At 39.8% G+C, this 20985-nt stretch overlaps 1 protein-coding gene across 1 annotated transcript in view; it reads left to right on the top strand.

Moving 5' to 3' along the window:
• Positions 1-4526, top strand: part of LOC134586102 (squalene synthase-like) — a 49656-nt gene extending 45130 nt beyond the window's left edge. The window contains exons 8-9 of the mRNA XM_063441612.1: positions 4112-4290; positions 4373-4526. Coding sequence (XP_063297682.1) covers positions 4112-4290; positions 4373-4526 — 333 coding nt within the window. The remainder of the gene's footprint in view (positions 1-4111; positions 4291-4372) is intronic.
• Positions 4527-20985: the final 16459 nt, after the last annotated feature.

The raw sequence follows: 20985 nt of genomic DNA, 5'->3' as shown, positions 1-20985 counted from the left end.
TGTGTGTGGCTGTCTGTGTGTGACTGCCTGCGTGTGTTTGTGTGTGTGCATGTGTATGGCTGTCTGCCTGTGTGTGTGTGTGACAGGGTGTGTGGGAAGGATGAAGGAGGGGGTGAAGGAGTGGGGTAGGGAAGGACGGGAAGGGGGGGCGCTGTGAAGATTTTTCGCACAGTGCGCCCAAAGGCCTAAGGCTGGCCCTGGGCAAGTATAGTCGATGTCGGTGGGGTGTGTTATCCTCCAGGGGTCTACGTAGTCATGAGTAGACAGGGTAGTACAGTGTAGTGTCTGAGGCAGAGGAGTCTTTGGTACTGTCCAGGAGAAAATCTGAAGTTGGATGGCTGATTGAAAGGTAAGTTCCATTCTTTAAGTAGCTTTATGCCATCATTTGGTGTAAGGATGATTTGATCCGCTCCGTTCCTTCTCAGTAAGAGTTTCACTGGGAATCCCCACTTGTATGGAATGGCGAGTGCAGTGGTGATAGGCGCAAAGGCTCTTCTTTTGGACATCGTTGTTGCAGAAAGGTCAATGAACAGCTTAATGTCTGTGAATGGGGCTGGTAGTGGTGTAGCAGCCCGAGAAGCCTGCATTAGTTGGTCCTTCACTGTGAAATAATGTACCCTCGTAATTACATCTCTTGGGGTTGAGGGTGGTAGGTGTCTGGGTTTCGGCAGGTGGTGCGTACGGTCCAGGCGGAGGTCTGAGGCCTCGAGGCTTGGAATCAGGGCTCAGAACACGTCTTGGACAAATTTAGTTAGGTCTTGTGTGCCTATGTCTTCTGGTACGCCTCTCAGCCTTTTATTATTCCACCGTTCTCGGTCCTCGTTGTCTGCAATTTTCCCCTCTAGATAAGTCACTTTTTGTTGGAGTGTGGTATGTGCTTTTGCTAGTTCATTGTGCGCCTCCAGCACCCCCTCAGTTTTCTCCTCTAGATGAGCAGTCCTGTCTCCCAGGGCCTAAATGTCTGCCCTGATATCGGATGCCATTTTGAAGTCTGTTCTCAGGCTGGCTTGTAGTGAGCGCAGCATATTGCTCACCGATGCGTCTGTGGCCGGCTGTGTGTTTGGGGTGTCTGGGATGTCTTGACTATCCCTAGTGTCGTGGTCTGATATAGGGGAGTTCGGGCCGCCGTCGCCATCTTGGTCGCTGTTATGCACCATTTTTAGATATGAGTGCAATGTTTTCTGTTTGCATTTCTTACTTGATTTTGTGGACATCTCCACCCCTGCGACCTGGACGGCTCGTGGTTGTGCTGGTGTGACTGTGAAGCTTAGAAACACGCTGTTCAGTCCACGGTATGGCGGAGCTCGCGGTCGATGCGACTGCTTCCATACTGCTTCAGGCCACGCCCCTCATTTTAGATCTTTATAACAGCACACACATGTGTGAAAATTGTATTATAATGGCCAAAACAATCCTAATGATACTCATAGAGTATAATAAATAAGCATACTTCCACTGGTGGGATCCTCTATGTTTTTCTCTTTTGTTTGTTATTTGCAACCCAAGGGATAAACCCCCATTCGAAAAGTTTTGCACTGGCTCCAACTCTCTCATCTCTATTTCTTCTCTCTTTTCTATAGTTGATTGCAGACAGGTGTTTAAAGTTACTTTGGTAAAAATGTTAAAGTGCTTATTTTAACTTCTTGTGTGTAGTTAAAGAATTCTGTGCCTATTTTTCTGCAGTGAGCTAAGTCAAGCCAAATACTTAAAGGGTTACTCAGAGGCATACCAAGAGCATTTGGCACCTGGGGCGGGTCCTATTTTTGCCCTCTCCCCCCCTTAAAAAATGTAAAAAAACAACTGCAATTTGTTTTATGTATTTAGCACTGAGCAGTGTTTAAATTTTAGCATGTTTTTGTATGGAGTATATTTAAATGAATGTAGGGGTGTGCTTGTATGTAGTGTTGGCATTTGAATGCAAGCATGCATTTGTGTGTAGTGTGCTTTTTGAATGCAGTCGTGTGGTTATGTATAATGGTGGGGTTTGTATGTAGTGTTGACGTTGAAATGCAGGGGTGTATTTGCGTGTAGTGTTGGTGAGTTTCTGAGATGTATGCACATATACACATACACACATATATATACACTGACACACATGCAGATACATAGACACTCATGGAGATACATAGATACACAGACACACACTGACACACATGCAGACATAGTGGCGACTCTAGGAACAATATATGAGGGGACACACATAAGATACCACAGTCAAAACTGGGGGGCACAAACATTTCACTAGGGGATGGGGTAATGTGCTGCCATTGGCTGTCTGATGGCATCTGGCAACAAATTTGCATAGAATTCACATTAGCCACCACCCAGATTTCTTGTTGTGGGCTGGCTGACACCAGTTAACCTCTATATTTGTTTATCAGATAACTCCCCTATTTGCTATTCTTATGTGGGGTTGTCATATTTAAGGACACCAAATAAGAGAGATATCTGCTAAACAGCACCCTAATTTAGTATATTTAAATATGGACACAAGCTGGCACAACCGGACATTCACACCCACAGTTACAGGCAGACAGTCACAGACACAGTCACAGAGACACAGTCACACATACAGTCACAGGCAGACAGTCATAAACACAAAGTCACAGACAGTCCCACATACAGTCACAGGCAGTCACACACACACACACAGTCACAGGCAGACAGTCTTAGAAACAGACGCACACACACACACAGTCACAGACAGTCACAGGCAGTCACACACAGACAGTCACAGACAGTCACAGACAGTCACAGGCAGACAGACACAATCACAGTTACACACACACACACCACACACTCTCTCACTTACTGGAAGTCACTGATGTCCTTGGTGTTTAATAGTTATTGGGGAAGCAGGGACTCCTTCCTGCTTCACCATCCCTGCTTCCCCTCTGTGTGCAGCACTAGCATCATCGGGTGGAGGCCGCCTTTAACTCCACCCCCTGCCCCCTGCTGATTTGGCACAACCCCCACAGCAACTTTGTCTCCGCCCAACTCTCCGTGCAGTACTCCTGTTGTATTCCCGGCCTCTGCGTGTGTGAGCTGTGTCGGCTGGCCTGTACCCCTACTGCCATGGCACCCTGTGCAGCCACACAGCTCACACCTCCCCAATGCAAGGCCTGGTGGCACCCCACCTACCTTGTGGCAACCAGGGTGAACCACCCCACACCATAGTACGCCACTGGGGTTACTCCAACTAAAGGCAGTGTTTTCAGAAAAAACTTTTTTTGGTCAGATTAACCATTTCTATACCAGCTAAAACTTACCTCAATTCCAGAACCGACTCCAAGTTCTCCTTTTCCTTGAGGTGGAGGGAAGGACAAGGTGCATACATTTGAACATATTCGATAACCAGCCTAAATAGGTAATTCTTGGTACCATAGTCAGTACAATTTTGATCTAGTGCTTATCGGGACATAGAGTGCTGGTACTGTTCCCCGGTTCTTGCTAAAAGCAATTTTAGATGAGGGATTAAAACCAGGTTTTGGCACCCTCTCCTCTTCCCACCCCTCACCATATTGCTAATACAGAAGTTCCACTTCTGCGTTAATAATATCAATGTCATCCTTGTTTTAAAGCGATTCACCATCTGACCCTGTATGTAGTGGTTATGGTGTCTTGTACTTTCCTTTTATTACTTATTAAATGTAGGCTCGACAAGATATTGGACACAACATTTTTTAATTAAATAATAAAATGAAATTTAAAAGTTAACAGGACAAAAAAGGGAAAACAATAAAAAAAATCCTTCAAAATCCACTAAAAATGGAAAAACATATAAAGTTAAACCGAAAAAAACCAAAACAATAGAGGCCAAGCATAAAGGGAAGAGATAAGAGGAGACTAGAGAAAGGAAGTTATATTATTGTACAACAAACCCCTCAATTCTTGTTATTAACATAATACACATTGTAAAACGTACATCCAGTTCTGTATGAATGGCGATAAGGGAAAATTAATGCATTTGATTTACCTGTGATCACACAGCACGGAGGGGAGGGGGTTTGGCTGTGATTTTCACTTTGGTGAATCTAATTAAATTTAGTTTGTGTATTTGAGGTGACTAATTTAATACTTAAACAACCTTTTGTTTCTGTCTTTTCTGTAGATCCGTCAGAAAATCCCCCCTGGAGACCCCTCATTAGAAGAGACCCAGCAAAGAGTTCTTTCCATCCAGAACCTGTGCGTTCCCCATGGTTCCTCAGGGCTGAGTAACCATTTATCCAGCATTCATCTACTCTATGGTGTGATTTTGGCGGTGCTCGGCTACCAGTACCTGAGCCATGTGTGGGTCTGAATACGGTCACAGGCTGGTAGATATCATAGCAGCTGTTCTGTGACTTGGGTCCCATTAAACTTTGCATTCCAGGTCTGTCTCATTCTGTCTCATTCTGTGGGAGTCTGACCATGTGGATGATTTTCTCAATGGATTTACAAATGTCGGAGAGGAGGAATCCATTGTGGAGAACATAAAGTGCATTGTTTGTTATAAGCACTCTCTGATTCTACACAGAACTCGATGAAACTGATGATTTACATATCTACACAATGTAAACATAAGTTGTATTTTTTGTAAAAAATTTTAAAGGGACACTGTTTTCACCAGGACAACTACAGTATGCAACATTGATGTTCATCGTCTCCATGCTTCGCATGGAGGCGTTGAATGTTCTTCATAGATATTCCTTGATTCAATGCATCTCTATGTCTCCTTAACCCTGCAGTGTAAAACATTGTGACATTGTGTCACAGTGAGAAAATATAATATACAAACGTTTACTCAATAGAGCTGATATCACAAATCAGTATAAGAAGCCTAAAATAAAACAGAGAAACACAAAAACATACTGTCAACTGTAAAAACATATATGGCTGAAGGGTAGAGTTGAAATGTCACTCACATGACCCAGAGCCATACCAGGCTCTGTAATAGAGACTCAATGCTGCCACTTATGACGGCCGGATCCAGTTTTCCAAAGCCAGGATACAGGACATCAAATAGTTCCACCACAGGTATATTTATTAATACAAAATAAGTGGTAATGGGGGTATTAGAAATAATATAGTCCACTCACCACCTTCCAGTAGCCCAGGATAAAAGTGCAGGTAAGTCTGTCATAAAGTCTGTAATAAAAAGCAGCAACATGCTTCGATATTCAAGCATTCTTCCAGTGCTGATAAATTCATCCAAAGTCTGCAATATTATAGCGACTTACAGCAAGAACCCTATTTCCGGTATGCCACAGCATCATTTCCGCTTTTTTTTATGTGTAACACGGCGTCGCTGCATTAATTACATTTAATATTTTTTTTATCTATTTTTGCCTATATAGAGACAATAATAGATAATCTTTATGTAGACAAAATAGATAAAAAAAATATTAAATTTAATTAATGAATTCTAAATATAAATGTATATGCATAAGAAAATATTAAAACTTAAAAATATTTTTTATAAAAAGTGAGCAAATTAAAAATACCAGTAATGGTACATACTGAGAAAAATTCTAATATTTGTTTGGTCAAAATACCAGTTTACTCGGTCTATGTTTTATGTTTGGGAGCTTGTCCCCACCAAACACCGCTCTTCCCATACGAATTCAGCGGAACATAGGTAGATATGGAAGTCCCAGTGGTTTTCACGGCATCAAGTGTCCGATTATAGTTCCATGCACCTGACGACCAAACACCGCTGTATGTGTTCGCAGCTAAAGATGTCCTCCGCCACGTTTTCGTATACCGAAGGACGACCACCCAGCCGACTGCTGAGAACGCTTGTGGTTTTAGAAGTGTTAAAGAGGTGATAGAGGTTAACGAGTGGCAGCCTCCACATACGGGTGGTCTGGTCGTTCGGTAGTTTGTTCGGCAGGAGAATGAATTAACAATAAAACGAAGGAGAAGGCAATGTCCCGAACCCATCGGGGAATGAAGTAAAGAGGGTTACAACCCAGGGACAGGATGATCTGTCACAATAACCTTTTGTTGCCAGGGTGGACTTGAACAGGGAGGAAGAGAACTGTAAAGAGCAAAGTGTGTAGCCTTGTATATCCTGATGTGAATTGTGAAATAAAGTCAGTTGTCCCTACTTACATCAATAAGAAGCTTGCTTGTTTCTATCTTTGCTATCCAAGGTCTGCTATAATGCGATCGCTCATAGAGGAATTGCTAGCAGTTTTTAGTTAGATAAAATATCCTGTAATATCCGGAGCAACTTCGTAGTATATCCTGCATTGCCAGTGCATACACAAATGGAAAACCTACACCTTTTACACATTTTATCTCTCCACCTATAAATCTGGGTGTTAAGAAGATTTTGAGAAGCTACTCAAAAGATACTTAAGAAAAATCAACAATAACAGATTAGTTCATAACAACCTTAACCCCTTAACCCCGTTACGGCATTCTATGCCGTCCCCATTTAAATGGGCTTTAAAGCCGTTGCGGCGGCATAGAACGCTGTAACGGCTTTCAACCCCAGGAGCCTCCAGCTACTTACCTCCGCCGCGATACTCTTCGGGAGAACTGCCTGACAGCCCAGGCAGCCCATCCCTGGCAAATCAGGCCCCCTTTTGTTTAATAGCTAGAAACAAAGTGTCCCAGAAAGGGACTATTGGTGTGCACAAGTGAACCTAAAAAGGGTGTAACCCTTACTTGTAACAATTAGAGAAATGCATAAATGTCCAGAGGATATAAAATCCAACGGGCACAAAAAGGTTCCTTGAAAAATATAAAACTGGCATTAAATATGTAGAGAAAAGACATATAACATATACCCATAGAAAAGAGCCACAAGAAATAAAGGCGCTATATAATAACCAGTAGGGGGAAACTCTATAGTAAACTGGATGGGATGTTGGCTGGGGATAATAGGAATGGGAGTTTGAGAACCAATAAAGTTTGTGTATCAACTTCAGTGAACCACTTGTGGCTATAATCAAAGGCAACAAAGAGCCCTATGAATCAACATCACTATTAGGGGTAAACTGAATTGAATCAAATGTATCCAGTGTAACAGTGTGTCAACACAGACTGCTACCTGAACAGATGTTACAAAGACTAGATTTGTATTGTAATTACAGTAAACCTCTTGTATATTGGAAATAGGGACCTCCCTTTATTTCTTAGACTGTACATTGACTATAACTGAGACGTTAGAGATTATTACAACCTTGTCTCGGAAACCCACTTCAACCAACGCAATGCTTAGATGGCATAGTCATCATCTGATACCCTTGAAGAGTGGTATCACGATTGGCCAATATTTAAGGCTTAGACGTAATTGTTCGCCCCTGGAGTATTTCAAGGATAAGTCTATCAAACTTAGACAAAGATTCAAAGAGAGGGGATATCTTAATAGGTGTCTACAAAGAGGCTATCAGAGAGCACTATCTAGTGCAAAAGGTACACGTCTCAGTGATAAGAACAGTTTGGACATTCCTAAACAAATAAGATGTGTGGCAAATTTTGATTCAGGTTGGGAAACAGTCAGGAAAGTGATGGATCGTTTCTGACCTCTCCTGACCCAAGACCCACATCTATCCAAAGTCATTTCCCCTAAAGCGTCCTTAACAGCCAAAAGGGGGAAAAAGCTAAAAGATTTGTTGGTGCCAAGTCACCTATCAGCCCCAACCACCAAGAAAAGCTGGATCTCTGTAGTGGGCACCTATCAGTGCGGTCACTGTGTGGCATGTCGATATATTTATGAGCACAGTTGAAATCCCTGTTAAGCAATTTTTCAACTGCAACACTTCAGGGGTTATATACCTTTTAACTTGCGAGTGTGGCTTAAAATATTTGGGAAAGACAATACACCCATTCAAAAGAAGATTTATGGAACATGTCCATTCTGTGACCTACTTTAAAGACACCCCAGTGGCAAGACATATGAGGGCATACCATAGAGATTAAGTTTTTGGGTATTGAAAGAGTCAGTCTAGGTAGAAGGGGAGGGGACCTTGATTTAACCCTCAAAAAGAGAGAGTGTTTTTGGACCTATAAATTGAACACTCTGGCACCTAAGGGCTTAAATGAGGGCTTCATGTCCCCCCTCCCCCCTTATATTAGTATTTAAGTATGATATCGACAATATGATTTATGGGATTGATCATTATTTGTTTATTATTTCTCGTATTTTGTATATAGTTTTATGTATTTTTGAGAGGGACAATTAATATATTGAGGGCCATATTTAACTATCTCACCTGGGGTCCCTGTAAAATCTTCTTTACAATATTAAGGCGTGTTTAAAATCTGGATAGCACATATTCTCTAGTACACAACTGATTATTCACTATACTATCACAATTAGTATTTATTAGAAGGTCACTGTGTAGTAACAACTCTGTCTATAGAATATAGAATATGTCAATACAATCTCTTTTTTTTCAGTGACCTTTAATGCAAAAAGCTTATATATTTTATTTGCACTGTTCAAATTATGTTTACATGATCTATGACTTATTGTATACTACTTACTACATAGAGGTATGTCCCAATGATTATTCACCCCCTATGTTTCAGGTCACGATTGAAAGGGATCTGTTTGCAACCCATCTTAGCAATAGCGGACTAAAGCCCAGAGATATATATAAACTGATGTTTATAAGTATTTACTTTCCTGTTCTTTTGGTCCCCTAGTGTATGAAGGGTTGTCATATTCATTTATATTTCCCTCCGCCTCCCTATTGTGTGTGTGAATCCGCCGAATAAGACTCCTCCCATCCTCCTCATCACGTTAATGCAGTAGGGAGGTGGGCGGGATTGTCAACGGGATTGTCAACAAAGGGGCGGCACATTAAGGGCGGAATTCAGTATACGCGAGTGACGTATCGGCATACTTACAACATGCCCCCCAGAGCCACGATGGGTTGTGGCCATCATGTGACCGGCTATTTCAGTCTGTTATAAGGAGACCCGGTGAGCGGCTTCCTCGAATGCCCTGGACTTTAGTAGGACGCTTTAGTAGGGCTGAAATGCATGTCGGCTTACTGTTATATTCTTTTCTTTTAATTTCACATAGCACGTTTTTTGGATGATTTAGTTAGCAAGTCTGTATGGGAGAATATTAAGAACTCTAGATTAATAGTTGTGTGGACGCAATTGGAGAGAATTCAGCTGTTGGACTGGTGGAGTTACAGATAGAACCTTGTAATAACCTAAGTCTGGGTTTTTGGTAGCATCAAGCCTTCTCGTTTGCTATTTTTTTCAGTCAACGACCTTGAAGTCTGATTTTTTATTTAGCCAGTTTATAGAAGGCTGTTGCAGATATATATCTTTCTTTCTATCAGGATGCCATTCATAACACAATATTTATAATATCCTTTTAGGTAGCAGCTGGTGTTGAGACACGGTTGCACTGGACACATTTGATTTAAAACAGTTTACTCACAATAGTGGTGTGAATTTATAGGGCTCTCTTTTGACTTTTATTATAGCGACAAGAGGTTTACTGTAATTACAATACAAATCTAGTCTTTGTAAAATCTGTTCAGGTAGCAGTCTGTGTTGACACACCGTTACACACTTGATTGAATTCAATTTACCCATAATAGTTGTGTTGATTCATAGGGCTCTTTGTTGATTATAGCCACAAGTGATTCACTGCAGTTAATACACAAACGTTATTGGTTCTCAAACTCCCATTCCTATTATCCCCAGCCAACACCCCATCCAGTCTACTATAGAGTCTCCCCCTACTGGTCATCATATAGAGCCTTTATTTCTCATGGCTCTTTTTTATGAGTATATGTTATATGTTACATGTCTTTCCTCTACATATTTAATAAAATATATCTACCGGTAATTGTTCTTTGTAATATTATATCAATTTTATATTTTTCAAGGAACCTTTTTGTGCCCATTGGATTTTATATCCTCTGGACATTTATGCATTTCTCTAATTGTTACAAGTAAGGGTTACCCCCTTTTTAGGTTCACTTGTGAAAGCCAATAGTCCATTTTCTGGGAAACTTTGTTTCTAGCTATTAAACAAAAGATTTTAAAAAGCAAATAAAATACAATAATGTCCCAATACGTGTTTTGCCTGTAGAATCGGCTTTATCAACTGGTAACTTGTGATCCTGGTGTTAATTTCTAAAAGTCTGAAATTCCCGTCTTCCTTTCTCATCCAATGCGTGTTGTTTATTCTATATATTTTCTGGGATTGGTTGGATTTAAATTCCTCTGAGTGTTGCTTTTATCTGTATTTTTCCACACTATACAGGTTTTACACATGTCTCTCAAAGTGTTTGTGTGGGTAGATTTTCTTCTAGTATAATTCTTAGTTAGCAGTGCCTCTAAATTTGGGGCTCATGTCGTCTTCTGTCACCATATCGACACAATCATTTTTTAAATTGTGTTGCTTTTGTTAATCAAGCCAAGTATGATAAGTGCTGTGAGATTTGTTTGTTTTGGGTTTTGATATTTTATAGGTTCGTTCCTGTCAAATTGAGAAAGTGATCAGGTTGTCAATTTTATTCTCATATTTTTCACAATAAATTTCTTTTTTAAAGAGTGAACTTGCCTTATGAAGATTTATTGATTAGTGCAATTTTTTGTATTAAAATTAGGTGGTTCTCAGGAATAGCATTGAGCCATGGAGAATAATAATCAATCAATAAAAGCATTAGTGTGTACTTTAAAAAAAAAAAAAAAAAAGGTTTTGGTATTTAAAACATTACTTTCAATATAAATTTCCAAATATAAAAAAAATGTATTTTTGTGTTACTAAAATCAGAGTTTAATATAATTCCATTGTTGCAAATTAAATAATTTAAAAAGACATTAAGATCTGTATCTCTGCCATTCCAAATAAAAAAATAAGCCATCAATATATCATCGGTATAGGAACAGGTTTGTTTTCCATTCATGGAGGGACCACATAGTCGAATCCTCCTATTCTGCCATAAAAAGATTGGCATAACTAGGGTCGAACCTTGTCCCCATGGCTGTCCCCTGCTTTTGTAAATAAAAAGGATTATCAAACCAAAAATAATTATTGTTTAATATCATATTTTAGCATGTAGGATGATGGTGTAAAGGGACTGAACATTGCTTGTAACTAAAAAGTAATTGTGCTCCCATTTGAAATGGTTTAAAATTTGTAGGAGACTCATGCTGTCTTTTAGGTAAGATTTCATATTCCGAACATATGGTTAAAGGAGAATATCTATATATTCCGAAAAGTTAGATCAATTTAATTCATACCTCAACAGGATGACCAGGTGGATATTTTTTTTTATATATATATATTCGTGAATTTTAGGCAAAAAAAATAATTAAAGAAATATGTACAAATATACAATCTACAGAAAAAAAGAAAGCAAATAGTATAATACTATACAACACCAAGCTCTTAATAGGTGACATAATCGGTGTTGGCACCGTGCAGTGCTGGCTAAACTCATGGGAGCAGAGGAATATCTGGCCTAAAAACGCAGACTCTAAGAAGCAACTGTCAAACTCTCTTTGAATTGTGTTTATTAGAAAACCTTTTGCATAAAAAGCAGACTCTGAGAAGTCTAAAAGAGTTTATTACCAAAGCCATTTTATTTGCCTGCAATCAATTTTACTTTTGTGATTGTAATATAGCTCCTATTAAGAGCTTGCTGTTGTACAGTATTATACTATTTGCGTTCCTTTTCTGTAGATTGTATATTTACATATGTTTATTCAAAAGATATTGAGGAATCTTCTAAACTTCTACAACGTACCTTAAGGGTAATTTTACATTTGTACTAGATATCCATTTTTCATGTGCACCTTGGTGAATAGTGTTTTGTATTATAAAATTAGGAGAATAGTTGGTTGTATTAAATTTATATAACTGTATTCTTGTTTGTTTAAAATTAGAAGATCTTTTTTTTTCTAAAATCTTTGCTAAAATGTTTTTAATATTGAGAGTATGGTTTGTATTATTGTTGATAAGTTGTTTGTACATTGTATAGCGCTGCGGAATTTGTTAGCGCTTTATAAATAATTGTAATAAACTTCATTCATGCACACATCTCTTGGTAGGATAACTAAAAGTCCTCCTTTATCTGCTGGTTTAATAACAATGCTTCCATCAATTTTGAGGGCTTGCATAACCGCTCTTTCTTTTTTTTTTTTAAGGTTGTTATGAACTAATTTGTTATCGTTGATTTTTCTTAAGTCTCTTGTGAGTAACTTCTCAAATTCTTCTAAACACCCAGATTTATAGTTGGAGAGATAAAACGTGTAAAAGGTGTAGGTTTTCCATTTGGGTATCCACTGGCAATGCAGGATATACTGCAGAGTTGCTCCGGATATTACAGGATATTTTAGCTAACTAAAAACTGCTAGCAATTCCTCTATGAGCGATCGCATTATAGCAGACCTTGGATAGCAAAGAAAGAGACAAACAAGCTTCTTATTGATGTAAGTAGGGACAACTGACTTTATTTCACAATTCACATCAGGATATATACAAAACCACACCATTCTCTCTACAGTTCCCTTCTCCCCTGTGCAAGTCCATTATCTTGATCTTGATCGGCCAGCTAGATATCTAGACCCAAAATTACAAGTGTAGACTTGCCAGCTCCAATATCAGGTTGTCAGTTACAGTACACAATTTAACTTAATCTATAAAATTCATTTCACACCTGACCACGCTTTATGCCTGTATAGAGAGCTAATGTATGTATGTCTGTGTATCTGTATGTCTGTTTATGTGAATGCATGTGTGCCCTTGTGTATCTGTGTGTGTCATTCTGTGTATCTGTATGTGATAGTGTATGTCTGTGTATTTGCATGGGTGTCAGTGTGTGTATCTGTGCATACATCTCAGCATTCAAAGGCCAACACTAAACATAAATACACCTCTGCATTTAAATGTCGTCACTACATGCAGACACACCCCTACATTCTAAGGCAAACACTACACACAAGTAAACCACTACTTTCAAAATGCAACAGTAAATAAAAACACACAACATTACACACAAGTACACCCCACATACTCCATACAAAAAATATGCTCAGTGATAAACACAACCAGGCAAGGAGGGGCAAATGGTAGATCCCCAGCTATGGCAATGCCAAAGCATTTTGGGAGTTGTACAACTTATGTGTGTAAAGAACCTCATGTACTTTGTATCGTACGTTCATTCGCAATCTCCTGAAATCCCACAGGTTGTTTGTCAGTCGAGATTTGATAAGGGTACAACATGAATGTTTTATTATGACCAGATGGCCCACTTTTACACACAGACCGTCAGCATGGAGTCTGCAGCAGAAACATAGGTAAAACATGCCCAGGCGTCTCTGTGTCTGGGAGCTATGTGAGTTTACTTTGCATAAACTGATTATCTCCCAGGCACTAGAGGTACAGTGAATAAAACATAAAACACCCCAAAACAAACACAATATTAATAGGAATACCTACAAGTCTTATATCCCTGGACAGCCTGGATTTGAGTGCCCAAAGTGTCCAAATAGCGCTCAGATCCCACGAATACAGCCGAGTCGCCACCGGGTAAAGTTTTGACCGACCGCACACGTTCCACCAAACAGCGCTCTCATGGCTTGTCGGGAACAGATGCAGATGGCAATACAAAGTTACCAGTGTTCGCGAGTCACAGTGTCCGTCTTGGAGTTCCACACACTCAACAACCAAGTACTGCTGCCTGCGTTTTGGAGACAAGATGGCTGCCGTTTTCCAGAGCATGTGTCCTTCGGTTATACAAATGGTGGCCATCCAGAGATAGCACTTAAGTTAGTAGTTACTTCGAAGATAATGAGCCAAGTGGTGGTCTGCATTCGGTAGGTAGAAATACCAAACCAAAGGAAAGTAATTGGGCTTAGGGAAAATAGAGAGTTTCTGGGTAGTTTGTCACAATGGGGATCAACATTTTGGATATTCTTCCAATGGGTGGGGGGCAAAACAATTCTTGCACAAGGGCCCTCTCTTCTTTAGTTCCACAACTAGCCCCTGTCATTAGCTAAAAGCAGTTAGGGATAGTCCTCGCCTGCATCGATCAGCTCCTCCTCCAGGACGATATCCAATTTTTTTTTTTTTTTTAACAATGGATTCCTCCTCTCCGACATTTGTAAATCCATTGAGAAAATCATCTAATGATTGATCAGACTGACACAGAATAAGACAGGTCTGGAATGCAAAGTTTAATGGGACCCAAGTAACAGAACAGGTGCTATGATATCTACCAGCCTGTGTGACCTTCTTCAGACCCAAACATGGCTCAGGTACTGGTAGCCAAACACCGCCAAAATCACACCACAGAGTAGATGAATGTTGGATAAATGGTTACTCAGCCCTGAGGAACCACAGGGAACGCACAGGTTCTGGATGGAAAGAACTCTTTGCTGGGTCTCTTCTAATGAGGGGTCTCCAGGGGGGATTTTCTGACGGATCTGCAGAAAAGGCCAAAAAAAAAAAAAGGTTATTAAAGTATTAAATTAGTCACCTAAAATACACAAACTAAATTTAATTGGATTCACTAAAGTGAAAATCACAGCTAAACCTCCTCCTCCCCAAAGCTGTGTGATCACAGGTAAATCAAATGTGTTCATTTTCACTTATCTCCGTTCATACAGAACTGGATGTACGTTTTATTTTTTTCATGTTTAAATCTTTATTTCACTTTTTCAAATTACAGAAAAAACACAACAGACAAAAAAATAAAATAAAATATAAAGAAGTAAATAAATAAAATAAATAAATAAAAAATATGCGGAAAGAAAAAAATACCATTCACAATGCAAGATATTCTATTACCATCTTTTACTTTTATACATCTTACAATCTCTTCTGTCTTATTTTCGGCTTCAGTAACACTTTTTTATATCTTTACATCACTGAATTCTTTTTCACACTAGGTATTTCTCTTTTTTTTTTTAAAATCCTTTATACATATCCTGATTCTTGTATTGAATTGCATTTTTATCCCTCCTTCTCTATAAAGTAAAAGAAAAAATATATATATATATATATATATAAATAAAATTAAAATAAAAATGTACATTTAATTATAGTAATTCTTTCTTTTATGAGTCTGCATTTAAAATTGTATTTAATTTATAGAATTTCATATCAAACGTCTATATCAATCTGTTCCTGCTGCTTGAATCTCAAACGCTTTTTTTTTCTATTCTCTTTCCCTCGTCTCCCTTCCCTTCCCTCTTCCTTTGTTTGTTTCGTACCACCTACATTTTATTAGCCATTTGTATTAATTAAGCTATTTTGCTTATTTCTTTCTTTCTTATTTTCTTTTGATTTCCTCTCATTTCATTTCCACCTCACCCAAATTTTATCATAAATATCTTGTTTGCCTTTTAGCCTATATGCCATCTCCTCATAGATTTTGGTAGTAGAGATCTTTGATCTTATTGATGGCACCTGTTTTGTTTTCCATAAATTGGCTATAGCTAGAGATGTCGCGAACATAAACTTTTCCGTTCGAGAACGGCGAACGCGAATTTCCGCAAATGTTCGCGAACGGGCGAACTGGGTGAACCGCCATAGACTTCAATAGCCAGGCGAATTTTAAAACCCACAGGGACTCTTTCTGGCCACAATAGTGATGGAAAAGTTGTTTCAAGGGGACTAACACCTGGACTGTGGCATGCCGGAGGGGGATCCATGGCAAAACTCCCATGGAAAATTACATAGTTGATGCAGAGTCTGGTTTTAATACATAAAGGGCATAAATCACCTAACATTCCTAAATTGTTTGGAATAACGTGCTTTAAAACATCAGGTATGTGACAGACCAAACTCCCCGTTTAACGCACCGCAAACAACCACAAACAGTCCATTTGCACAACCGCAAACTCCCCATTTGCACAAGGTTGGATACCAAGCTAGCCATGTCCCGTTCCTTGTCCTCACTGATGTCATTGAAGATCTCTTCCTCCACCCAGCACGTACAACACCAAGGGTCCCCGAAAGGTGACAACAAGGCCCCTGGGACGCCTGCTGTGTTTGGTCTTCCACCTCCTCAAAGCCACCTTCCTCCTCTGACTCCTCTTCTTCAGACTCCTCTCTCTGCGTTGCCTCTCTCTGCGTTATTATAAGGTGTGTTAAGTAGTACTATTCCTATCAGTTTAATCCCTGTTACGTCCCCTATAAGGAGACGTGTATATGGCATCGATTTTAGGAACCGGGAGATTGAAAAAGATGCTTGGTCGGTCCTCCTACTTCAAATTTGGGGCACTGTGCGTGCAATCTAATGTGCCACCAGATAGGAGTGGTGTGTTAAGTAGTACTATTCTTATCAGTTTAATCCCTGTTACGTCCCCTATCAGGGGACGTGTATATGGCATCGATTTTAGGAACTGGGAGATGGAAAAAGATGCTTGGTTGGTCCTCCTACTTCAAATTTGGGGCACTGCGCGTGTAATCTAATGTGCCACCAGATAGGAGTGGTGTATTAAGTAGTACTATTACATAGTTACATAGTTACATAGCTGAAAAGAGACTTGCGTCCATCAAGTTCAGCCTTCTTTACATATGCTTTTGCTGTTGATCCAAAAGAAGGCAAAAAACCCAGTCTGAAGCTCTTCCAATTTTGCAAAAAACTAGGAAAAAAATCCTTCTTGACCCCAAAATAGCAGTCAGATGTCTCCTTGGATCACGCAGCTATTAGCCCACTAATTAGAAATTGTATCCCTGTATGTTATGTTTTTGCAAGTATTTATCCAATTGCAATTTAAACATCTGTATAGACTCTGACAAAACCACCTCTTCCGGCAATGAATTCCATATCCTTATTGCTCTTACTGTAAAAAAACCTTTTCTTTGCCTTAGATGAAATCTCATTTCTTCAAGCCTAAATGTGTGACCTTGTGTCCTATGTATAGCCCTGTTCATGAATAGATTTACAGATAATGGTTTGTACTGGCCCCGAATATATTTGTATAATGTTATCATATCCCCTCTAAGGCGCCGTTTTTCCAAACTGAAGAGATTTACATTTTTTAACCTTTCTTCATAACTAAAATGCTCCATTCCTTTTATCAATTTTGTAGCTCGTCTCTGCACGTTTTCTAGTGCCATGATATCCTTCTTTAGAACAGGTGCCCAAAATTGCACAGCATATTCAAGGTGTGGTCTTACCAGCGATTTATAAAGAGGCAAAATTATATTTTCATCTCGAGAATTTATGCCCCTATTTATACATGACAAAACCTTACTGGCCTTAGCAACGGCAGATTGACATTGCATATTGCTACCTAATTTGTTGTCTATAACAATTCCCAAATCCTTCTCGTGTGTGGTTATCCCTAGTTCACTACCATTTAGGGTGTAAATTGCTTGTTCATTCTTAACCCCGAAGTGCATAACTTTGCATTTTTCTACGTTAAATTTCATCTGCCATTTTAGTGCCCAGTCCCCCAATCTATCCAAATCCCTCTGCAGCAAGGCAATATCCTGCTCACATTTTATTACTTTACAAAGTTTTGGGTCATCTGCAAACACTGATACATGGCTTTCAATGCCCATTTCAAGATAATTTATAAATATGTTAAATAGAAGCGGTTCCAAAACAGAACCCTGAGGGACACCACTTACCACTTTTGTCCAGCTTGAAAATTTACCATTTATGACAACTCACTGTACTCTATCCTTAAGCCAATGTTCTACCCAAGAACAAGAATATTCATCTAGACCAATTTCTTTTAGTTTGAAGACTAACCTATTGTGAGGAACCGTATCAAATGTCTTGGCAAAATCCAAGTAGATCACATCCACTGCAACACCCTGATCTATATTTCTACTTACTTCTTCGTAGAATGCAATTAGGTTAGTTTGACATGACCTATGTTTCATAAAACCATGCTGATTATTGCTAATAACACAGTTCTTCCCAATGAATTCCTGAATATTATCCCTTAATAGCCGTTCAAATAATTTCCCAGTCACAGAAGTTAAGCTCACAGGTCTATAATTTCCAGGCAAGGATTTTGAACCCTTTTTAAATATAGGAACAACATCTGCCTTCCTCCAATCCTCCGGTACAATACCTGAAACAAAAGAATCTTGAAAAATTAAATACAGAGATTCACTTATTTCCCCACTTAGCTCCTTAAGTACTCGTGGGTGGATACCGTCAGGCCCCGGAGCTTTATTTACATTAATTTTCTTTAATAGCTGTAGCACCTTGTCTCGAGTTATCCAATCACAAGTTATCTGCAATTTTGTTGCAGCAATCATATGCATATCTCTTGCCATAGGATCCTCATTAATATATACCGAAGAAAAATAGTTATTTAAAATTTCTGCCTTTCCCTGGTCTTCATTGACTAACAGACCCATCTCTGTTTTCAGTGTACCTACACTTTCATTTTTTGTTTTTTTAGAATTAATGTACTTGAAAAAATGTTTGGGGTTGGTTTTGCATTCATTTTCTAGTTTAGCCACTTTAATTGCCTTTTTGCAAGTATTATTGGCTTCCTTATATCTTATATAGGATGCATCTGATTGGTCCGATTTAAATGCTTTAAAAGCCCTTTTCTTATTTTTAATCTCTTGTTTTACTTCTCTACTAAGCCACATTGGTTTTAATTTGTTTCTTTTATATTTATTACCCAATGGTACATACTGTGAAATGTACCTTTCTAATATTTGTTTGAATAGTTTACATTTTTCCTCAGTGTTTTTATCACTAAGGCGTTTATGCCAGTTGATATGTTGTAGAGCTGCCCTACTCTTATTAAAATTGGCTTTTTAAAAATGATACGTTTTAATATACCCCACATGCTTTTGCTTTTTTGAGTTTATTTCAAAAGTTACCATATTGTGATCACTATTTCCCAAATGCTCCCCTACTTGAATGTTGGTTAAAAGATTAACATTGTTTGTTATAACGAGATCCAGACAAGCATCCTTTCTAGTTGGTCCTTGTACCAGTTGTGACATAAAGGTGTCATTTAACACATTTAAAAAACGGATTCCCCTAGCTTATGTCCGGGTAATTAAAATCTCCAATAATTAATGTGCAGCTTCACCAATTTGCTCTAACAGCAGTTCTTCCTCATTAATATTTACATATGGTGGTTTATAACATATCCCAACCAATAACGTATCTCCCTTTGTTTGCCCCAAGCAGATATCTACCCACAAAGCTTCCACATTTTCCTCGTCACACTCCACATGCCTAAGATTTGACTTGAACTCATGGCTGACATACAAACATACCCCACCACCCTTCTTGTTTTTCCTATCCCTCCTAAATAATGTGTACCCATTTAAGTTAACTTCCCAGTCATGTGTCTCATCCCACCATGTTTCTGTTATGCCTATTATATCGTATTGTTTAGTGTATGCTATTGCCTCTAGTTCCCCCATTTTGTTATATAGGCTCCTTGCATTAGTAAGCATGATTCTATTATAATAAGCTATTCTTATCAGTTTAATCCCTGTTACGTCCCCTATCAGGGGACGTGTATATGGCATCGATTTTAGGAACCGGGAGATGGAAAAAGATGCTTGGTCGGTCCTCCTACTTCAAATTTGGGGCACTGCGCGTGCAATCTAATGTGCCACCAGATAGGAGTGGTGTGTTAAGTAGTACTATTCTTATCAGTTTAATCCCTGTTACGTCCCCCTCATCAGGCTTTTTTAATTCGAATGTATTGCCCACTGTCAGTCCCTTCGGGATCCATCCCTCATTCATCTTAATAAAGGTGAGGTAATCTAGACTTTTTTAATCTAGGCGACTTCTCTTCTCAGTGACAATACCTCCTGCTGCACTGGTCCTTTCTGACAGGACACTTGAAGCTGGGCAGGCCAGAAGTTCTATCGCAAATTGGGATAGCTCAGGCCACAGGTCAAGCCTGCACACCCAGTAGTCAAGGGGTTCATCGCTCCTCAGAGTGTCGATATCTGCAGTTAAGGCGAGGTAGTCTGCTACCTGTCGGTCGAGTCATTCTCTGAGGGTGGACCCCGAAGGGCTGTGGCGATGCATAGGACTTAAAAAGCTCCGCATGTCCTCCATCAACAACACGTCTGTAAAGCGTCCTGTCCTTGCCGGCGTGGTCGTGGGAGGAGGAGGATTACTTTCACCTCTTCCCCTGTTAGATTCCCGTTGTGCTGTGACATCACCCTTATACGCTGTGTAAAGCATACTTTTTAATTGATTTTAGAACTGCTGCATCCTTTCCGACTTGCCGTAATTCGGTAACATTTCAGGCACTTTCTGCTTATACCGGGGGTCTAGTAGCGTGGACACCCAGTACATGTCATTCTCCTTCAGCATTTTTATACGAGGGTCCCTCAACAGGCACGACAGCATGAAAGACCCCATGTGCACAAGGTTGGATGCCGAGCTACTCATGTCCTGTTCCTCATCCTCAGTGATCTCTATAAAGCTATGTTCTTCCCCCCAGCCATGTACAACACCACGGGTACCAGATAGGTGACAACGAGCACCCTGGGATGCCTGTTGTGGTTGGTCTTTCTCCTCCTCCTCAAAGCCACATTCCTCCTCTGACTCCTCCTCCTCACAATCCTCTTCCAGCGTTGCCGCAGATCCAGCAAGCGATGCTGATATGGCTGTTTCTGGTGGTGATGGTGACCACAACTCTTCCTCTTCATGCTCATCTACGGCCTGATCCAGCACTCTTCGCAGGGCACGCTCCAGGAAGAAAACAAATGGTATGATGTCGCTGATGGTGCCTTCGGTGCGACTGACTAGGTTTGTCACCTCCTCAAAAGGACGCATGAGCCTACAGGCATTGTGCATGAGCGTCCAGTAACGTGGCAAAAAAATTCCCAGCTCCGCAGAGACTGTCCTAGCACCCCGTTCATACAAATAGTCGTTAACGGCTTTTTCTTGTTGGAGCAGGCGGTCGAACATTAGCAGTGTTGAATTCCAACGTGTCGGGCTGTCGCAAATCAAGCGCCTTAGTGGCATGTTGTTTCGCCGCTGGATATCTGTAAAGTGCAAAATGGGCACGTAGGAATGCCTGAAAGGGCCACACACCTTCCTGGCCTGCTTCAGG

This window comes from Pelobates fuscus, chromosome 2 (assembly GCF_036172605.1).
Source record: "Pelobates fuscus isolate aPelFus1 chromosome 2, aPelFus1.pri, whole genome shotgun sequence".
In the NCBI taxonomy this organism is placed as follows: Eukaryota; Metazoa; Chordata; class Amphibia; order Anura; family Pelobatidae; genus Pelobates; species Pelobates fuscus.
Note: the sequence above shows the minus strand (reverse complement) of the source record. Positions and strands in the feature narration are given on the sequence as shown.